Source organism: Camelus bactrianus, chromosome 13 (genome assembly GCF_048773025.1).
Source record: "Camelus bactrianus isolate YW-2024 breed Bactrian camel chromosome 13, ASM4877302v1, whole genome shotgun sequence".
Classification (NCBI taxonomy): domain Eukaryota; kingdom Metazoa; phylum Chordata; class Mammalia; order Artiodactyla; family Camelidae; genus Camelus; species Camelus bactrianus.
Window position 1 is genome coordinate 46,730,745 of NC_133551.1, and position 20,919 is coordinate 46,751,663.

At 42.7% G+C, this 20,919-nt stretch overlaps 3 protein-coding genes and 1 non-coding gene across 10 annotated transcripts in view; 3 read left to right on the top strand and 1 right to left on the bottom strand.

Moving 5' to 3' along the window:
* Positions 1-284: 284 nt before the first annotated feature.
* On the bottom strand, positions 285-4,840 carry MMACHC (metabolism of cobalamin associated C). The gene is made up of 4 exons (XM_010950551.3): positions 4,499-4,840; positions 2,511-2,705; positions 1,651-1,803; positions 285-1,178 (listed from the first exon to the last, which is right to left on the bottom strand). The coding sequence occupies exons 1-4, from the start codon at positions 4,577-4,579 to the stop codon at positions 759-761; spliced, it is 849 nt and encodes a 282-aa protein (XP_010948853.2). The 5' UTR covers positions 4,580-4,840; the 3' UTR covers positions 285-758.
* Positions 4,841-4,846: 6 nt separating this feature from the next.
* On the top strand, positions 4,847-8,894 carry CCDC163 (CCDC163 homolog). Of its 6 annotated transcripts, XM_074376580.1 has the most exons (10): positions 5,055-5,357; positions 5,442-5,475; positions 5,659-5,849; positions 5,956-6,037; positions 6,201-6,387; positions 6,501-6,568; positions 6,865-6,932; positions 7,141-7,326; positions 7,633-7,760; positions 8,000-8,894. In XM_074376580.1, the coding sequence occupies exons 1-8, from the start codon at positions 5,280-5,282 to the stop codon at positions 7,147-7,149; spliced, it is 717 nt and encodes a 238-aa protein (XP_074232681.1). In that variant the 5' UTR covers positions 5,055-5,279; the 3' UTR covers positions 7,150-7,326; positions 7,633-7,760; positions 8,000-8,894. The 6 variants fall into 6 exon arrangements, with proteins under 6 accessions (XP_045369337.2, XP_045369331.2, XP_074232681.1 ...); XM_045513381.2 differs by lacking the exons at positions 7,141-7,326; positions 7,633-7,760 and adding an exon at positions 4,847-4,982 and having other exon boundaries at positions 5,227-5,357; XM_045513375.2 differs by lacking the exons at positions 7,141-7,326; positions 7,633-7,760 and having other exon boundaries at positions 4,994-5,131; positions 5,227-5,357.
* Positions 8,895-10,963: 2,069 nt separating this feature from the next.
* Positions 10,964-20,919, top strand: part of TESK2 (testis associated actin remodelling kinase 2) — a 104,918-nt gene continuing 94,962 nt past the window's right edge. Inside the window, exon 1 of one of the 2 annotated variants that reach the window (XM_074376563.1) lies at positions 10,964-11,336. The gene's annotated coding sequence lies outside the window, so the exon portion shown is untranslated. The remainder of the gene's footprint in view (positions 11,337-20,919) is intronic. The other variant, XM_074376562.1, reaches the window with a different exon arrangement.
* LOC123615727 (U6 spliceosomal RNA) lies at positions 13,467-13,570 on the top strand. The gene has a single exon (XR_006723399.2). It is a non-coding gene; the product is annotated as a U6 spliceosomal RNA (small nuclear RNA).

The following is a 20,919-nucleotide window of genomic DNA, read 5'->3' on the forward strand; positions in this document are numbered from 1 at the left end:
TACCTGGACTGGTCCTATCAAAGATCAGTTAGTGCAGTACTCATCTAGTACCTTTGGATGTAACTGAAGGGGAAGGAGGAGGAGACAAACAAGGGCTAGTGTTCACAGGGTAGGGCTTTCCATGTCAAAAGTACAGTGCTGAGCACTTAACTGGCTTCCCTGGGTTTCTAACCTTGATTTAAGGGTAGTTCTTGTCCTCATTCAACTCATTGTCTTGACAGAGGGTAGGGTGAAGGTGGATTCCCCCTGGGCCCTTGAGGCTAGGACAGATTCAGAACTCAGGATCCTTCTGTAACATTTACATTTATTTAGCACTACCCCAGCCTACCCACCCTTCCACACAGGACAAGCAAGACCTATGAACAGCAGGCAGTTCAGGATTCCCAGGGCCTTCAGTAAGGGCTTACTACAAGCCAGGCACTATTTCATATTCAAATCACAACAACCCTCTGGGGCAGGTACCATTTAGAGGATAGTTGCTCCTTAAGCTGTGTAACAAATAGCATCTTGGAGCACTGCAGAGAAATGGTAACAGGCAGTATTCCCATGTTCCAAGGCAGGTGGGAAGTATGGATCTGCTTTGTTCTTTTGACCAAACTTCTTTGAGCCTTGTTATATCTTCATGGGAGATCTCTTTTTTTTTTATCAAAAGTAATTATCTTGTACCCAAAATAAAACTTTTTGCCTTACCAAAGCCAAGTAAGTTCCAGCAGGTGACAGTGTCATAAGGATCCCAAAATGGAGGAGGATATCGGATATCATGGGCCAGGGGATGCAGGTGGTGAGACCTGGGGGCCGAGCCAGGCTCTGCTGGGATTCTGAGGTTTCTTGGGTATGAGTGTGGTAAAGTGACGCTCAGGGAATGTAGAACCAGGCTCTTCTGAGGGCTGGGCCAAGCCCAAGCCCAGTAAGGCCAGGCGTTGGGCAGGTGGGGTGGAAAAGTAGGCCTTCTGCTCTTCGGAGTAGCGCTCTTGAGGTGTCACAACATCCCGGTAAGTCCAGTCACGCCAATGGAAATTGAACCGTTCAAGCAGGGTGATGCGGTCAGCTCTTGAAGGTACACAGTCAAGGGGCTTTCTGGGTGGCAGATCTGGCACCTCTATTCCTGGCAGCAGCACCACCCCTCGAATGGCAAACCAGCCCCCAAATCGGGGGTGTATGCACACACCTGATATGCGCTGGGGATAGGGTAAAGAAAAGCAAGGTCATGGAGGTCACCTTGGTACCAAATCCAACTACTATCACTACAAGTTACGCTTGTTCACTTATTTCTCAACAGGCAAAATTTTTGCACGTGAGCCTCTGTCAATCTTTGCTTGGTCTCCCCTATTCCCTCTCCTGAACAATCTTTTTCACGAACTCACCACAAGGAAAGGTTCCTTAAGACAAGCCTCACCTTCCCCGTCTCACCACTGGTCTAATCAAGGCTCTGCCCCTCCATTCTGTAACATAGACTAAGAACAGACTAGTTCTCTGACCCAGTGTGCCCGCAGGTAGATACCAGAAAGCATGTGGAACTGGACCCCTGGCACAGTGCCCCTATGTCCTGGATTATGCCCACCAACTCCTTTACTTGGGACGTGGAAGAATGGAGGGATTTTCATTTCATTTTCTCTCTCAGCCCCTATTCAATCACACTTGCCCTCTGACCTGGGTCCCCCAGGGGTCAGCCTCCACATCCTGTCGTTGGTAGTAGTAAGCAGCCCCTGCCACATGGGCTGCTGTCTGGGCCAGAATCTTGGGGCGCCGGTTGGGGTGTACCTCGTAGTCAGCGATGACTTCTATCTGCAGCTCTGGGAGGCTCTGGGATAGAGGACAAGATGGAGGCTTTTAGCAAGAGAGGAGCCATTACCATGTCAACAGCCTTAAGCTGTATAAACATTGTCCTTCCCTCAGAAGGCATGTTTGAAGGGAAAACATGACCTTAAACTTGGGAGTGGTGATGGGGGCTCCAATGTGAAAATGATACTCTGTCTAGGAGGGCCCATGTTTGAAGGGAAGTACACAAGGTCTTGCTCAGAAACCTTTTATGAGGGGTGCCTTGGCTCTGCCCTCCGGAGACCCAGTCTGGAGGAAGACATGGCCCAGTTTTGGGGAGACCCAGTGTATGTATGTGTACATGTTAAGTGTGTGGTGGAATACTGTTCTGTTCTCAAAGGCCCCAAAGACAGCATAGAGCTTCCAGGTCTAGGGCAAAGACAGGTGAGAGATGCATAGGGGATGCTGGGCTTATTCTTATTTCACCTGGAGGCCAAGCGAAGTCTCATCTGATATTTATATACTTGCTCATCAGTGAAGGGCAGCGAAATGGATTTCAGACCTAGGGGGCTGCTAGAGAGGGTGGCTGAACCTTGGGTGAGAAAGCAGAATAAAGAGAGATTCGATGTCAAGACTGGCTTTAGGATATCCTTCTACCTGGAAGTGGCTCCTAGACAGGTCCTGCATTGAGCTTGGAGGAGCTGGAAGCAGCTGCAGGCTTGGAAGGTGATGGAGGATATAGTCTTGCTCACCTCTTTAACACGGCTCAGGTGGTAGGCCACACACTGGTCCACAGGGTCAGTCAGTGGTTGGAGATGGCAGCTCTGCAGGAAGGGCTTGAGGGCCCGGTCAAACATGGCAGGTGTGCTGAGTACCAGGAAGGCCAGGGTAGGTCCTGGCAGGGGCAGATGGAAGGCTGGAGGCAGAAGTGCATTGTACCATGCCACCTGGAACAGAGAGTAAATTCAGGCCACAAAAGAGGCCAACTTATGCCTTAGTCAGGCCCATACCTTAGCCTGGCATTCAAGGCCTCATGCATCTTGCCCAGCCTCCATCTTATTCTCTCAATCAATGAAATTCTACTGATGCTGTATGATGGGTGTTTATGGGGGACTCATCTGAATTTGACAGGGAATTCAGACTAGAGAGGCAGAGAATTCATAAATAACTAAGAACAAAAAGAAAGTGATTATATTCTGATTAGTGCAGTGACAGGGCCAGATAAAGGTCATCTGAAATTAGAAAGGTGTTTTTAAAAAAATTTTTTTAAGCTAAGGTTTGAAAACTGGGAACGAAACTGACAGGCCAACATGGGGAGGGAGAATATGGTAGGTTACAGTATAAACAAAGGAAAAAGTACAAGGCATAGTTGGAGAATAGCAAATTGTCTAGTTTGATAGAAGTGAAGGATCTATAGAGGGGAGCAAAAGGAGAGAAGGCTAGAGAGATCAGTAGGAGTAAGATTGTGACTGGCTTTGAATTATCAATTTTAGGAATATGGGTGACAATGAAGGGCTAGCCATTGAAAATTTAAGAAGTAAACTGACATGATCAGTTTTAGAAAGATCAATCTGGATATAGAGTGGACGATGAAATGCAGACAAAGTGACAGCAAGGAGGTTACTGCAGTAATCCAAGTGAGAAATAGTGGCCTGAACCAGAGCACAGATTGGCCAAATGGAAGGGAATGGATTTGGGAGATTTCAGAGACAGATTCCTAAAGATCTCAGTGGCTGACTGGATGTAGGGCTGGGGAGGTGAGAGAAGTAGGAGCCTAGGATGACTGGCAGGGCTGTAGATGGCAGTGATCAATACCATAGCTTCCAATACCCAGGTCTACCTGATTGCACCAGATAGGTATCCCCACTCTCCCCCATACCTGCCATACACCACTACTACCTCCACACCTTTACTCAAGCTATTTCTGAGATCTGGGATGTACATAACCCTCCTTCCTTCCAATCTCCCTTTTCATATATAGCTCAACCCCATTTTTGCAGAAGCCTCTCTCAAGCTAGACACAACCTACCTCTTCCTCTATATCCTCTCCCAGCACTGCTGTGAGCCACTTGGTGGAAGGGGTGGGAGTGGGCTGACTCTTAAGCATCAGGCTAAAGGCTGAAGCTGAGTTGATTTAGCTTTGTGTGTATGCACAGGGCTCAGTGAAGGGGGCACTGGATATGGGGGAAATGGACCTATGTGAACAAGTGTAGGTGGTGATGTCAGTCAGGTGCATAGTTTCTATACCCAGCCCAGCACTGGTGATTGGCAACATCATGAATGTATACTTCTGTTGGTAGATGGAACAAACCAGCAAATCGTTTGCTTGTTCAACACCAGGAATGCCCTTGCCTCATCAGAGGACCCAAGTTCTAGCCATGTAAACCTTCCAGACCTTGCCCTCTCCTAACTCCTTCGAGAAGCTTCCAAAGTGACTTTGGCCCCCACGGGTCCCTTTCTTTTTGTAAATTACGTAGGTGACAAAGCCACAAGGTTACTGGATCATATGGTGTCTCCCATTCATCAATCTGGCATTACATAAGGGTAAAAGGACAAACGTGCTACAGACTGCTTCTCTACCCTTTAAACCCAAGCGCCCGCTGACACTCTGTCCCGCTAGGTCAAATGGATACGGGGCCAGAAAAGCTCGGGAAAGATCAGAAGACTCCTGGACCTCACGCCGGTGGCACCGAGGTCAGTCATACACTTCGTCCTAGCACCGCAGGAGGGATAAACCAACCTGGAAGGGGTAAACCTCGAAGCCGAAAGGGCACAACGTGTCCTCGATCTTCTGCTTCAGCTCTGCGACTTGAGGCTCCATAGCGCACGCTACACGCTGAGCCTGCTGGGGAATGGAGTCTCAAGGATAACTCGGGTCGTTAAACTTCCAGGTAGTTTGGACTCCATTTCCCAAGAAATACTGGGAGCGGCAGCGGGACAGGGTTGGCTCTGCGCGATGCATCCTGGGATATGTAGTTTATTTGGTCCTTAGAGACAGCCACTACGAAATCAGAAAGACTCGGTTTCCCGGCAAGCTTCACGGTGGGGGTGTGAATGCTCTTGTTGCTTCCAGGGAAACTTAGTTCGGCAGCCTCCATTGCCGGTTGTCTCCACAAGAGGCGAACTCAGTTTCCCAGCTGGCGCGGCGGAGGCCAGTCCGAAGTCAGGCTTTCTCGGCCTGCCGTAAAGTTTGAACCGGGAGGCGGCAGTAGTCGCTGGCACAGGTTCGGTGTGATGCCGCCATTGTCGTGTATCTGGGGAGGCCTTCACCAAGATTCGGCACCTTCAACTCCCACATGATATCTGCATATCAAGATATCTCGTTTTTCCCCCAGTTCCCCAAGAAGGTCGCTCCTCTGACTTAATCACAGAGGCACGTTTTAGTCTGATATTAGCTTTAGTATTGCATTCCCACTCACCTCTTTCGCTCTGACGTGGCTTTTCCTGGGCTGTGCCTCTGGTGTCCAGGTTGGGAAAGAAAGGGCACAAGACGCCGGGGAGCCAGACCCCTGCTGCAGGCTATGAATAGGAGCCGGAGCTGGTCTGAGCAGCTCAACGCGCTTCTCGATGCTACTGACGGAAATGTGGCTAGGATTAAGGTGAGGGGACGCCTGGTTTTGCGGGAGTGTGGATTAAGGGACTCTCAGACAGAACTCATTGGCCTGTGCACTTTTCTTTTGCAGCAGCGTCTATATCCCCTTGGGGTCTCCACCTCAGGTAAGTTATTGTCCCGTTTTCTACCTACCTCCCAGCCTTTTCTCTTTTGAGGATCTGCGTTTTTCCAGTGCCTCTGCCATCCACTGTTACTTCCAAATTCCAACGTTTTCCTTTCCTGAAGAAACTTATGTGTCCCCCGACCCTCTAACAGACTTTGCACTTGTCCCTTACTTACTGCTTCAGCAGGAGATCTGGCTGGGACCTGGATTTCCCCTCGTCACTTTCCTCCCCAGTCAGGAGTCCAAGCTCAACAACCTTGGGTTCTAGAGACTCCCATTGTCCCAGAGAGGCTGAGCTGGGCTGAGGCCCACAGTGCATCTTCTCTCTGGGATGAAGTTACTATACTTCGATCTCAGCTTCAATCTCAGGCTCAGGTGAGGCATGGAATCTTAGGTGTGTTATGTATGGGGTTTGTGTGAGACAAGGATACCAGGGGAAGCCTCTTACACAGTAGCTCATGTGGTTTTTCTGCCTGGTTAGGTGACTGAGGCACTGAGGCAGGCTGTGCAGGGTCTGCTGGAAGAGCGAGAGCAGCAGAAGTACCAGATCTATGCCCTGGAAGGTATCTGGTCAGTTCTTTCCTTCATATACACAGCCTCATATGTGTGCACACATTTTGTTGCACTCCTCTTGTGTGTGTGCTTGTGTCTTAATTTGCAAGTGGAGTCTCAAGGCTCATGTGTGAAGTTCTTAGAGGAGCTGATCCCCAACTTGTCCCACTACAGCATCACTAAGGTTGCTGCAGGGGGGCCCAGAGCAAAGAGCCCTTCTCCTGGAGCAACGCTTGGAGGAGTTGAGAAGGGAACTGCAGGGCCTTCGAAGCCAGGTGCAGGAACATGCCCGAGCCCAAGTACAAACAGGACCAGGAAAGAGCAGTGCTACCAGTGGCCTTCACCATGAGGTGCAGAACGAGTAAGTGATGGGCAAAATCTCACCTTTTTCAGGCCTCTGAATTCTTGGTACTTTGGTAGCCTCCTCTGGGCTCATCAATTGGCTTTAGAATGACATTGCTGTCATTCCTGCAGGCGGCAACTGCTGTGGGAGGAGTCAGAGATTATTCGTGGGGAACTGAAGTTGCTGCGGGACCAGCTGAGTGAGTAAAAGTTTGGGAGTGGGTATGAATTCACCTGTCCCCTTTTCTGGAAACTTTACTTGCTTTCCTAATAAGTGGCCATAGTGCTGACTGCTTGAGCTACTTAGAAATCTGGCCAGGTGTTTTGCCTTACCTCTCATGGTGTGAGTCTAGTCTCCCCAGTCAGCTTGGAAACTTCTCAACAGCTGGACCAGAATGCTTCTGTCCCAGTTTTCAGCACCAGGCTGGGTATGAGGCAGGGAGAGGGAAGGAAAGGAGTTGGAGAACAGCCCTCTTACATTTTCTCTCACCTGCAGGTCAGCACCAGGAGCTGCTGCTGAAACAGATGACTGAGGCGCGGCAAGCTCAGGCCCACAGCTGGAAGGTAGGACCAGGATCGGACCTATCTGTTTATATCTCCTGTTGGAGGCCTCTTCCTTTCTCTGTCTATCCTGTTCTGCAGGCAGACCAGGATACCTTCTCTTACCCCTATCTCTTTCCCTCTTTTCCCTGTGCTGACTTCACCTCCCTCCAAAGCTTTTCTTCCCAAGCCCTCTGCTCCAGGCCATGAGAAACTGTCCTTGCCTCTTCAGGTGTGCTGAAGAGGCTAATTGTGGGGCTGGGGGCTCCACCTGGAAAGGGAGAGGTTTGGTCCTACCTGGGCCCGTGGTCTGGCAGATGTTGGATCAGCTGCAAAGTGGCCAAGAGGGCAAAAATCACACCCTGGTGGCTGTCAGAACAGAGGGCCAGGATGCCCGGCGGGAGCACGACCTCTTCAGGTCAGGGAGTGTGGGTGCTTGTGGCAATGGAAGGGATTTGTTCCACAGAGGCCAAGCCTTGGGGACCAAAGTTCAGCTATCTTAGATTTGACATGGGCTGGTAGGGGTGGTATAAGTATCTGGGTTACAGTCCATGTGGGCAGTACTGGGCATTTTTCACTTGACCCAGAGTGACAGAGTTATCTCTATAAATTTGGAAGATAAAGGGGGAGGAGACTGGCCTCAGGAAAGAGGAAGTTCTGTGCTGGGAGGGCCCCCTTGACACATCATCACCATCTCTACCTCTAATTCTGTTTCCCTTTGCAGGAATTCCATTCATGTCCTCCAATCTAAGCTGCCCATGGCTGCCACCTTCGCCTTGTCTCTTTCTTCTTCTAGCTCTGAAGCCAGTCTTCCGGACAGTAACAGTAGCTGGGAACTTTTAAGGAAGCTAGGTGGGTGTAAGGCAGGCATCGAGGGAAGCTGAATCTGAATGGTGCCTGAATGCTAGCTGCCTAATTTTTTGACACTAGGTAGAACAGAGTCTCTGTCTCTTCCTTTATGAATCCATCAACCTCTGTTGCTCCTTATCCCAAGTCTGGCCTGTATGTCCCTCCTCATCAGGGCCCAAGGCCAGGTCTGCATGTATCACAGTGCTTGCTGATGGTTTGTTTTCTTTTCCCTTTCTCCTTAGATCTCCAGAAGTGCACCCTTTCTAACCTGGAGCCCAGCAGCTTTCAGCTCCAGGCCCAGAGCCTTGAGCAGGAGGACCTATTCTTTAAGGGCCCCAAGATGCTCCTGAGTGACCTGTAAGGACTCATAAGAGTAGCAGGATGAAGTCTTCTCTGCTCACCTTCCCCTCCAAGGTCCTGTTTCTGGGTCCCCTGCCTTCCCCTTCTTGATCTAGCTTGTATCTGCCCTTCCTTATGAGGCTTGTCACTGCCTGTTCATCCCTACCCACCAACTGCAATAAAATGGCTTAACCCTCCCTGATGTGTTTTCAGTACCCACATGGGACTCAGCTGTACCTTTTCTTCCTCCTGTTACCCGACTTCTTCCTGCCACTTATGTCTCTGAAATCCAAATTCAATGCCATTTATAGCTGTATCTTCTTAGTGCAAGCCTTGCACTCTGTGGAACTTGGAAGGAGATTGGAGCTCCTATTCTGTTGGGTAGAATGAGATAGGACAATGCTCTGGGGACAGTACTGCTGTGGGGATGCAGAGAAGGGCAAGACATTCTGGTGGGTCCTTGACCTGGGCAATAGAAGCCTTCCTTTCCCTTTTTCCAGCTTCTGCCTCTTGAGGCTCACTTTAGCTCTTCCATAGCTCTTCATCCTCAGCAGCCCAGCCTGCGTTTCTGCAGTAGTCTCCTCCTGGTCTCTCTTCTTTCAGTCTCTTTGCCTCTAATCCAGTGGGTTTCAGGATTTTTAAACTGTGACCTCCAGTAAGAAATACATTTTACATTGTAGCCTAGTAAAAATACGTGTATGTATTTGTTAACTGAAACAAAAGACATTTTATGATTCAATACTGATTCTTACAAGGAGTTATGCACTATTTCCTATCATATTAAATTTTTTAAAAATGTTGTGGCTCTTGGTTCTGATCCTTCCACCACTTGGTTGCTGTCTGGAAAGTGTATCTTCCTAGGTAGACTAAGGGAAGCTTTACTTTTTCCTTACCTGGACTTTGCGTTCTGGACAGTGCAGATCAGGATTTCCCTAGAAGCAGCAGCATCTCACTGAGGCCTCATGAGGTCTCTTCCACTGTTAAATATAGCCCCAAAATAATGCCATTTATCCACCAAGTGGATGTTTATTGAGCATAATACACAGCAGTTCTGGTATGTAATTGTCCTGAGCTAATATGTATTGTGGGCTCCTGTAAAGACCCCACCACTTAGTCTGGCTGGGAAGTGGAGATAGTTACCTGAAATAAAAGCATTAATAAAAGGCTGAGATGAGTAGGGCAAAAACTACTTGCTGTTAGGGGTACATTTAAGGCCCTGGCCTAACTAGCAGACAGGTCATAAAGAGTGTGCCTTTGACATCTGAATGGCTATAAGGCAGTCCTCAGGCGTTCTTTCTTTCCCTCCAGCATTAAGGAGATTGCTGAGAGTGGAATGGAAGAGATCAGATCTGGGTCAAACAGAACCTGTTCGAAAAAACAAAACCAAAAACTTCCCATCAAGGCTCATCTTGCTGAAGCAGGTGAAAGCAACCCTTGTCTTTTACAACTTTCACTGGGTAGGTGATATATCTGGCATAATGACATTATTTAATCTACTTGCTACCAGTGAATTGCTATTTATCAACTACTTTGCATCAGGCTCTGTGGAAGACAGCTTTGCAAGGGTGCCAGGGCTCCAACAAAAGAAACATTAAGTAGCAATGTGGAAAAAAAAAAAAAGTAATGGGGACAACGGTATTTGAATTGTCACCAGGTGGCAGCACATGATTTGTTGACAGGAGAATGATAAAAGGCTTTGGGCCAAGAGGACTGGGCTATAGTGATCTCTTTTCTCCCTTCAGAGATCCTGTGAACTCCCAATTAATCCTCCTAAAACAGTGTCCTGTTACAGCTATTCTCCTGCTCAAGAACCTCTCTGGTAATTCTCATAGCATAGAAAGAAAGGACAAGTTTAGTCTATAAGCTCAACCCATATTTAACCTGTTTTTTCTCCATTCTTATCTCCGACCACACGTCTTTCTTAAACTTCGTTGTCACCAAGAATGCACACCACCTATACTCCAAATATTCAAATCCCACTCATCTGTCAAGACCCTTCCAACAGGAGGCAAGTCTAAAAATATCAGGAAAGAGGTCTCTATCTCAGGGAGTGCTGGTGCAGGAAGGCCCATATTCCACTGTTTCTTTATCTGCTCTTGCCCTGGAAGCTCTAGTCCTGTTCCAGTCTACTCAGGCATGAGATTATGAGTGCCTGAGGTCCAGGCATAGGGAAAGCATGAGGAAATATGTGCCCGTTGAACAGTTGAATAGAATTCTTATTCCCTACCCTTTTTTCAAGCCAGCTCAAGTGTTACCTCCTCAAAGAAGCCTTTACCAAATCGAATCTCTTAATCTAGATGAATTGCTCCCTCAGCATTTCTGCCTCTTGGTCTTACTATCTCAAGTCGTTAATAATTGTTTAACGTTATCAGTTTCCCCCCTACACTATACTGAGATCCTGTCGGACTCTGAGTTCATACGGCTTTTGCTTACTCGAACTGTCCTTACCCAGCAATATCTTCACCAACCTAAAAGCCGCGCCAGCCGAATCCATTTTCTGTTGGCTTTATCAATTACCAAGCACTTATATGTTTGACATTTTGATTGGTCCATTTTATGTTTACTGTCCCGCCCTCTAAGAGGCTCCTGGACTTGGGTTTCCCCCAGGTGTATTCCCTCCTCCTTGGTTCCGCCCTTGGTTCCGCCTTTCCCACACACTGCCTCATCTGTTTTTATCTCCACTTCCTTCCTATTGGTTCCCTTCATCCTCTAGAGTTGGCGCCTATGGTTGACGATTGGCTTTTCTGAACGCCCATTGTGCCCACCCTCATACCACGTGGTATTCCTACTGCTAATTGGGCAATTCCACTAACTCGTTTTTCAAGGATTGACGATTGATTGGCTGCTCTGAGGGAGGGCTTGAGAAGAGGGGCGTGGCCTGGGAAGCCCCGCCCCGAGCTCCCCTGCCCCGCAGGGCAGGCGTTTCAGTGGCTCGCGGCCGGGGAGCCCAGCGGCGCTTTCAGCTGCCCCGTCTGGCTCGCCCGCCGGATCATCCTCCTTGCCCCGCCAAGCAGGCGGGGGGAGCGGCCCCCACTGCGGGGTCATGGCAATAGCCTCCTCGTTTTCCGCCGCCGCTGGCCCCGCCGAGTCGCCGGCTTCTGTGCGAGGGATCCCCACCGCCTCCTCAGGCTAAGAGCGGCTGCCACCTCCGAGCTGTGAGGGCTACTATGCTCCCTCTTTGCCTCGGTCTCCCCCTCCCGCCCGCGCTGGCACCCCTCTGGCTGCTCAGTCCCGCCTCAGGTAACGCCAAGAGAGCGCGTGGGGCACAAACCTGGGGCGCGCGCCGCTGTTACCCGCCTGGGCTCCGGAGCATTGGCGCTCGGGTCTCTTAGCACCGGCAGGACCCCTTCGTTTCCCGGAGGTCCCCTTCTCAGCAGCTGGGGACACTCCTTGACACTTTCCCCTTCTCTTTTCACTTCCCTCAGAGTCCCGGGACAGCCCCTCCCCTCCTCACCGCGCCTTTCCCCAACCCCGCTCCCTGCACCGCCTCCCCACCACCCCCGCTCCGGGGCCCTGAACCTAGGAGTATTTCCTTCATATGGGGGACCTGGTCCCCGACACTTGAGCACTTTCCCCACTTCAGAGACTCAGGAATCCTTCGTTTCCTTGGAGAACTGTTTCTGAGATCTCCAGCTCCACCCTGAGAGCCTCTCGGCTCGCGCCGAGATCTGGACTCCCTCACTTTCGTCTAACATAACTCTTCTCTCGAAAACAGCCACTTCTACCCTCGACAGATACATGCCTCACCTCAGACACTACTGGCTCCTTCTCTTCTTTCACGTCTCCCCTGTCATCCCTCTTCTCTGCACCCCTCCTTTTCCTTTTACCTCTACCTTTTACCCTTCACTTTGAACACTCTGTACTAAGCCAGTATTCAGATTTGGCTAGAAGTGAAACCCGGGTTTGTCTAATTAAAAACCTTTCAGTTTATCCTTCTGGAAAAAAAACCTTGCTAAATAATTTGGACTTATTCTGTAGGCATAGGGAGCCATTGAAGCTTCTGTAAGCAGGAGTTTGGTATGATTGATTATCTCTGGTGAAAATATGAAGGAAGAATTCAAAGTCAAGGCTGAGGAGGCCGAAAGCCTAGGTAGGCAGGAAAGTAATGTGCTAATCCAGGTCAGAGGGGACGAACTGAAATAATGGTAGGAAAATGAAGAGAATGACATGCAATTCCATTAGGTTTCAGAATGGAGATGAATTAGTAAGAGGTTTCTAACTTGGCTGATGGGGTGGATTGGTAGTGTTAATTGAAGCAATTTTGAGGGACAGTAATGAATTTGGTTTTGGACAAGTTTAGTTTGAGGTTTTTTTCAGATTCCATTGTGGTTAGTTGGAAATTTGGGTCTGAAAATTGGGAGAAAGGTTGGAACTGAAAACATAAATTGGAGGGTCGACAGAGAATACATGGGGAATATTTGAAGCCTTAGTATGGGATGGTAATACTGGAAGAAGAGAAGAAAAGGGCTATGGATCAGAAGGAACATCATTGTTTGAAGGGTAATAGACATTGAGAGAGGTTAAAGGAATGGGACAAGAACTAGAACAGAATGAATGGCAGTATGATAGAAACCAAAGGAAGAAAGGGTTTCAAGAAGGGAAATCATCAGTGTATGATGTGGTATATGACCAGTAGAATGAGAATCAGGAAGAAAACACTGGATTTATTAAATAGGAGATCACTTGTTTTCTTTGAAAGAAAGACACTTTAGGTAGTGTGATGGTGGAGATGGTGGCAGTAGTCAGATTGTGGTGGACTGAGGAGCAAATGTGAGACAGGGTGTAAAATGAAAAATTACTCTTTTCAACAACTGTGGTTGTGAAGGAGAGCTGATAGGAGCGAAACACCTTTGTTGAGATTATACTATATACCAGATACCATAAAGATGCTTTATAGATCACAACAGTCTTGTTTAGGTATCAGTATCCCTCTTTTACAGTTGGGAAGACTGAGGCAAAAATTTGAAAAAAAGTCTAGCTCTGAAAACTGTTCTTTACACTATGGCACATGTGTGTTTTTCTTTTTAGCATACATGAAACAGTTTTGTAGGTTGAGGGGAAATTTTATCTAGGAAATATGTTGGGCATTTCATTGTTTGACACCAAAAGAATAGAAATCCAGATGGATAATGATGTGATAGGAGGGGAAGCAGGTGAGGGAGTTTGAAAGATGGTCTTATTTTCTTGATGTGATCAGTTATATGAGGAGAAGTCAGTTATCTTTGCAGACTGAAGGAACTATGGTGAGTTTCTGGCTTGATTATTATGACTATGGAAATCTTCAATGGAAAATGAAAGCAGAATGGATTAAAGATTAAAGAAAAAAAGATTGCTGAGCACATTTAGGGCCCAGTTAAAGTTAGAAGTACAGTGCTCGCTTCAGCAGCACATATACTAAAATTGGAATGATACGGAGATTAGCATGGCCCCTGTGCAAGGATGACACGCAAATTCATGAAGCATTCCATATTTTTCACACCACTGTAAATCAACTACATTTCAATTAAAAAAAAAAAGTTAGAAGTATGTATTTGTAATGGGGCTGAGGAGCATGGATTTTACACTTTCTCCAGCAGCCTGAGAGCAAAAGGGCAAAAAAGATGATTGGATTGATCCAGAATTGGAATTTACAAGAAGGAAAGATAAAATGGAGAGTAATTTTACACTGCTAGTGATAGCGTGGGAGATAAGATGGACTTTGAGCGTCCAAGCTGGAGTTATAAGAAATAAAACCTTCATTGGGACTGGTGTAGTTGGAGAATAAGGAGACAATCAGAAATGTGGTTGAACCAGGCTTTGTGAGAATTACAGAATGGGAAAGCTGAGAGTTCAATATTTCAAAGTAAAAACAAAGAACAGAGTATAACTGTCTCAGTGTCATTGAAAAAGAATAGAGGTATGGATTATTGAAGTAAGAGGTTGGGGGCTATGAAGGATATTGAATACATCATCAATATGGGTGTCATAGTTGCCCACTATGAGGCAGGAAATGGAACAGAGGAGATATTGGATCCTATAGTTAGGGCTGCTCAGAACTGAGGGACCCAGAATTGAGTTCCTTGGCATTTCCAGGTGGTACAGATGTTTGTATGTGAATTAATGTCTAAATCCTCAGATGCTTGATGCCCTGGATGTATGATGTATTATTCTCTCATACAGATATATATTTGGGATGGTCTCAAACACAAATCCTTTATGATTTGGAATATGATAGCCTCTTTAATTATGTTTAAAAGTGTATGTATTGAGAAGCTAGGATAGGGACTCTCCAACTGAGTGTCCCCAATGACATTTTGTATTTATGTTATTTGTCAAAAGAAAAATTACGTATTTACATGATTCATTCCTTGGTTTATTTAGAGTAGAAAACTGACTTGCTATAATGCTTTTTTTCTCTATGTGAAAATGTTTATAAATATAATCTTAGTGTCATACAGTTCATTTTTCTGCAAAATGAATGTTATGTTGGAACTTGAAACGTATGATAAGGGCTTTTATGAGAATTTAGTCTCCTTCCAGTAAATGAAGCCCAATTATTACATTGTATGGTGTGGGTGTTGGTGAATGTTTTGGACCAACAATGAGTATTATACTATTTTCCAAGTCATCATATGGAGATGACTTCAGTGTGGTCTCACTGGCATTATTTTTGCTGAGCACTCAGAGTGAGTGGTTGTTTCAGAGAAAAGCCTATTTGTGATAATTTTTATATCTTACATTCTTGAAAATTTCAGAAAGGCAGTGTGATATAAGAAAAAAAAAAGGAAGTCCTAACCAATCAACCCTGTTATGATTAGCTATATGATTGTAGGCAGATTTTTTTATCCTCTGAGCTTTAGTGTTTTTTTAAAATTTTTGAATAGGTAATACAGCCAAACAGCTAAATAAATAGTTGCATATTTATATATTTTATATAAACAATGAAAGTCTCACTCTTATGCCTGCTCCCCAAGCACCCAGTTCCATGCCCTTTCCCAATCACTTTTACTAGTTTCTTTACATTTTTAGACTTTCTTTAGGAAAATGTTTACAAATATGACTATATCATCTTATTATTCCTACTTTTCATGCAAAAGTTAGTGCATGGTCCCCACTGTTCTGCACCTTCTACCATCTACCCCCAAATTGCTTTTTCATTTAATATATCTTAGAGACCTTTCCAGATTAATACATAGAGAGGTCTACGTTTTTTACTAATACCTGCATAGTATTTCACTGAATGAATGCTTCATAATTTATTTAATTGATTCCTTATTGTTGGACATTTGTGTTGCTTCTAGTTTTTTGATAATATAAGCAATTCTGTAATGGAGACCCTTGAACATATGTCATTTTACATGTGTGCGAGAATATTTGCAGAAAGTGGATTTCTAAGCTAAAGGATATATGCATTCATAATTATGAAATATATTGCCAAACTGCTTTCCTTTGAGGTTGTTCCAATATACATTGCCTGTTCCCTCACCACATTAGCTGTATTATAGCTAATACTTAAGCGGTGCTTACTATGTACCAGATACCATTCTAAGTACTTTATATACATTACTTCATTTAATGTTAATAACATCCCTTTGAGGTACTATTATTATCTCCATTTTTTAGATGAATAAATTGAGGAATAGAGAATTTAAGTGACTTACCCAAATCACACAGCTACTGTGGCAGAAATTCAAACTAAGTACTCTGGCTCCAGGATCAGTGTTGTTAATATTATGCTTTGCTGTTTTTAAACTTGAATTTTTGCCAATCTCATAGGGAAAAATGATACCTCACAGTAGTTTAGAGTTTTAAAATATATTATTAAGAATCTTTTTATATTGTTTGATCACTCATATTTTCTCCTGTAAACTATGTGTTTAAATTCTTTACCTGTTTTTCTTAGGTCTCTTTCCTATTGATTTCTAAATCTCTCTCTCTTTATATGAGACACACACACACATATATATATATATACATATGGTATATCATCTATGTAAGATAAATTTTTTGTCTGGAGTATGTATTGCAAATATTTTCCCATTTTGACATTTGTCTTCTGACTTCTTTTATTCCCATACATTTAGATTTTTATATAGACAGACTTATCAATCTTTTCTTTTATGGCGTTTGGATTTTGAGTCATAGTTAGAAAGACCTTCTTCACTTCATACCTTAGTTTTTAAATCTACCCAATGGGAATAAGAAAACAGAAATATTGTGAAGGTCAAAGTGCTTTGTGAACTGTAAACTGTAAATCATTATACAGATGAAATATAGTGTTATTTATTAATTTGTCTTCTGCGCAAGTTGTATAGAGGGTATCATCTTCTTCTACATTAAATGGAATAAGATGATAATTTTTTTTTTTTTACAGTGTGAGAAACTAGGGTGGTATTGATCTTGTGGTCAGTGTTTTTCTTGGACAATTTGCATGGGATCTTTTTCAAAAGTAGGTACTGCGGAAATCCTGAAATATTTTTGCATAATTGAGTCTTGTTATTTGTATTAGGTATAATTACAGTCTGACTAAAAGTTCTCAAAAATTGTTCTGCTTTCACATTAGCTATGTTTCACAGATTTGCACATTATTTACTTTGGGTATTGTATTCCTACCAATTGGTAGGAATTTGTGATTTGGGAGGACTCCTCACTTCTGGGTGTATGTGTGTGATTATAAAATTAATGCATATACATTGAGGAAGAATTGGGAAATAGAGATCATTTAAAATTATTCAGATCTTCCCAAGATTCAGAGTTAATAGCCAATGTTAACATTTTGGACTATAGCCTCTCAGGATTCTTTTTGCGTATGTGTCTCTATTGTCACATAGGGCTTGGCATAGTGCCTGGACCTTAGCAGGTGCTAAATAAATATTCATTGACTGAGTGAATGAAAGAATGAATGTGCTTTTACACAGAAAGTATGGAATGGAATCTCAGTGTCCTATTTATTTTCATTTTTTCTCCACTGTAACTTTAAATCATATAAGTAGTATTAAAATTTGTATCCCATAATTCATTTGGAGGTGAGTAAGTTCGAGTCTAATTCCTCACAGAGCTCATAGTCCAGTGAAAGAGACAGATAAGTAACAATTAAAATACTGTATGATGACTGTAATGACAGAGCTTTGTGCAAGGCATTATCAAAGAACAGAAAAAGGAGATCAAGGGGTCAGAGAACACTTCCCACATGAGATGATCACTGAGCGAGCCGTGTAGAAGAGGTCAAGAAGAACATACCAGGAAGAAGCAGGGCTCTACAAGTGGTTCTCTATGTTTGGAGCAGATTGTGTCTGTGGGTAGAGGAATAGAGATAGATGAGGCTGGAGATGTGGGTCGGGGCCAAATAAGACAGAGCCTTTGGTGGGGAGGGTATAGCTCAGTGGTAGAGTGCATGCTTAGCATGCACAAGGTCCTGAGTCGGAGCCCCAGTACCTTCATTAAAAAAAAAAAATGAATAAATAAACCAATTACTCCCCCCCAAAGCAACACACTCCCAAAAAAGATCCCAAACAAAAAAGAAAGTGCCTTTGTATCACACATGAAAGGTTCTCAAACATTTACTCATCTTGGAGAATAGATTTGGAGAGGTCTGAGAGTGAAGATAGGAAGACCAAGAAGATACTGAGTTCCACAGCTGGAATGAGGTAGGTGCACATCACTTAAGCCAAAATAGGAAGGGAAAGCTATACTTGAAAGGTAGGTTAAGTCTGGAGAATAATAATTAGATAAATTTTAGTAGAGCAAAATGTTTGAATGCCAGACTAAGGAATTTTATGTGCAACAAGCGTCACTGAATTTTTTTGACTGTCATGTGTGTTATGTGAACTGTTCCAGGTTGCAGTTTGCTTCCTTCCGGCTGGGCTGAAATGATGAAATGAAATGATGTTGAAATCTTTAATGCCTATGAAATAGTAGAAATATTATCAAGGACAACTATATTTAAATAGAAGTGATATTTCAGACTGGAAAATGACCGTTTATTTGAAAACTGTGTTTATATATATGTATACACTATAGTAAAGACCCATGAAAATAGACATTGTGTGAAAATACCTTTTAAAATAGTTATGTGCATTCTCCTTTGGATTCTTAAGACTAACTCTCTGGCATGGTAAAGCTCTGGTCTTGTTGACACTTCACAACAAGTTTATGGAAATCACATTAAAACTCCTCTTAAAGCTCTGTAATTACATTAGAAAATACATTTTTAACTGGAATTGGAATTTTTTTCCTGAATTTAAATCAGAAAGAAAATATTTTAAGGAAGCAAACTCCTATCAGAAAGTTAAAGAAATGCCGGGTAATATGCTATAGTTCATATGAATTCAGGTGAATTACTACATCTTTTATATCTATATTTCAGACATTCATAAATGAATGTTTTAAGAGACTCAGGTTCTTTGTGCTTTGATTGTGAAATCATGTACACTTTGCTATATTTATTGTCAATATAACATTACATAAAGTTTAGAATAAGAATTAAGAATAAGTCATAATATTTCCACCTCAGGAAACATTATCACTTTGGTATTATTCCTTTATTTCTTTCCAGTGCATAACTTTATGTAATTATAATCACTGATTATTTAATTTTTGTATTTTTGCCCCTGCCTCTTCCCATTGAACCTATATCATAAATTTCATCTCAAGTAGTCTAAGCTACTGTAGTAGGTAGGATGAATGGTGGTTTTCAGTTGTTCTAATCTTTTTATCTTCATTTTTTAAGCAACAGTAATGCACAGTCATTCTAAAAAAACAACTGTATAGAAAAGTATTTCCATTAAAAAAAGAATGTCTCTTATAATCACTTCCTTCACCAAGATGACAGTTTAGTATATATATTCCTCTAAATTGTTTTTTTAGGTATAATGTTTACTATTATATTAAATAAAAATAAAGTCACACTATATATTGTATTTTGCAACTGCTATGGTCACATAACAGTGAAACTGGATATATTTCCATGTTAGTATATATAGAATTTACCTCATTCTTTTAATAACTATGGAATACATACATTATTTTAACCTATCCCTATTGATGGACATTTGGATTGTCTCCAGTTTTTTCTGCTACTGACAACATGTTAAGTTATTATTCTTGTACATATATTTTCTGCATGCTTATAGTAACTGACACTTTTTAATGGCTAAAAAGTACTCCCTTTAGTGGAAATAATACATTTGAGAAAGAAATAAGGTTGTATATAGAGTATATTCTGATGAAATTTTTGTATAATACTTCATGTTATTAGTTTTGTTTCCCTTTTATCAGATTTCTCCTTTGACCTTTATAATGTAAACTATAGGACAGACTGCTCTAACCCCAGGAATCTAACTTCCTGTTTTCTCTTGACTACTTTCTTTCCCACAGTCTCTGAAATAGTCTTCTAACTCACTTTATCAGAGGAAGAGGTACGTTGACCTATCTGACCTAAGTGATCATGTTCAGGTCTTCTTAGTCTTAAAGTCAAATAGGAAAATTTATCAAAATAGAGATTATCCTGGAAATTCATATACATCCTCTTAGTACTTTAGCATCTCTGCTTACTTGAATGGGATCCAATACAAGTCTATCTTGTGTCAAGTTTCATGTTCCAGCATACAAAGTTTTAGATACATTTAGTGTACTCAGAAGATCAGAAACTGTTTTTTATGGCCAGATTATGAGACATAATAGCCCTACTCAATTCTGCCTGAGTTAGATCATATATGTAATATTGTGTACATTTTTTGCTATTGTGTTTTAGAGGGGCTTTGACAGTTTGGAGGGCAATTAAGGCTAAATTTTAAAGAAGGTAACCAGGGAGCTCTTAATGCCATGTTCCATGGGAAACTTGAAAGAATTTTATATATTTGCCCTGGGGAAGACTTGGTAACTGAAAAGCTATGATAAAGAAGAAAAAAACCAGACTTAATTTGTTGTATACTTGAAGCATCCAGAACTAGGATTAAGATTGGGGTGAGGAAATCAGAGGAAAGGGAACTCATTTTTATTGGATGCTTGCTGTGTGTCAGTGCTTCCTTAGTATGTTCTCATTTAATTCTCATAATAACTCAGTGAGATATAGTTAATATTTATCTCCATTTTATAAATAAGAGGAAAAGTTAACATGCCTAAGATCATCAACTACTAAGTTGGAATCAGAATTTTTCAAACTTGTCTTGTTTAATTTATTTTTGTTACATACATTTTTTTTTAAGTTTCAAAAAAATTTTATTTTTAGTTTTTTTTTTTAGTTTTTTTTTTTTTGGAAAGGAGAAGTAATTAGGTCTATTTATTTATTTATTTATAATGAAGGTACTGGGGATTGAACCCAGGACCTTGTTCATGCTAAGCATGTGCTCTACCACTGAGCTTTACCCTCCCCCAAATATATGTTTTAAATAATCTATAACAATATGTTATTTTGTAAAAATTGCTTTTTTCTGCCCTTGTTTCATGAAATTTTATCTACCTTTACATGCTTTTTTAATCTCAGTATTTTTGCCATCACTAGGTCTTTTTTGAATTATCTAGCACAGTTTGCCATGGTATAGATCTAAGCTGTTTTAGAAAGAACACTTTCTGGATATGTATATGCTACTTTATTAGAAATTTTACTCCAAAAAATAAAGAAAAAATTAAAAAAAATAAATTTTATTCCAAGCAACAAGTACTCATTCACACAATATAAGATCATTTGGTTTTTCGATTTCTTTTGTTGGTGTTTGTGAATTCTATGCTATATTTATTTGGTGGATTTTCTGTTTTTTTGACAAAAAGTTTATCATCTTTTGTTTCTGAAGCCTTTTTTGTTTTTGTTATTATAATGAGAAAAATGTAACAAATACCCATTTAC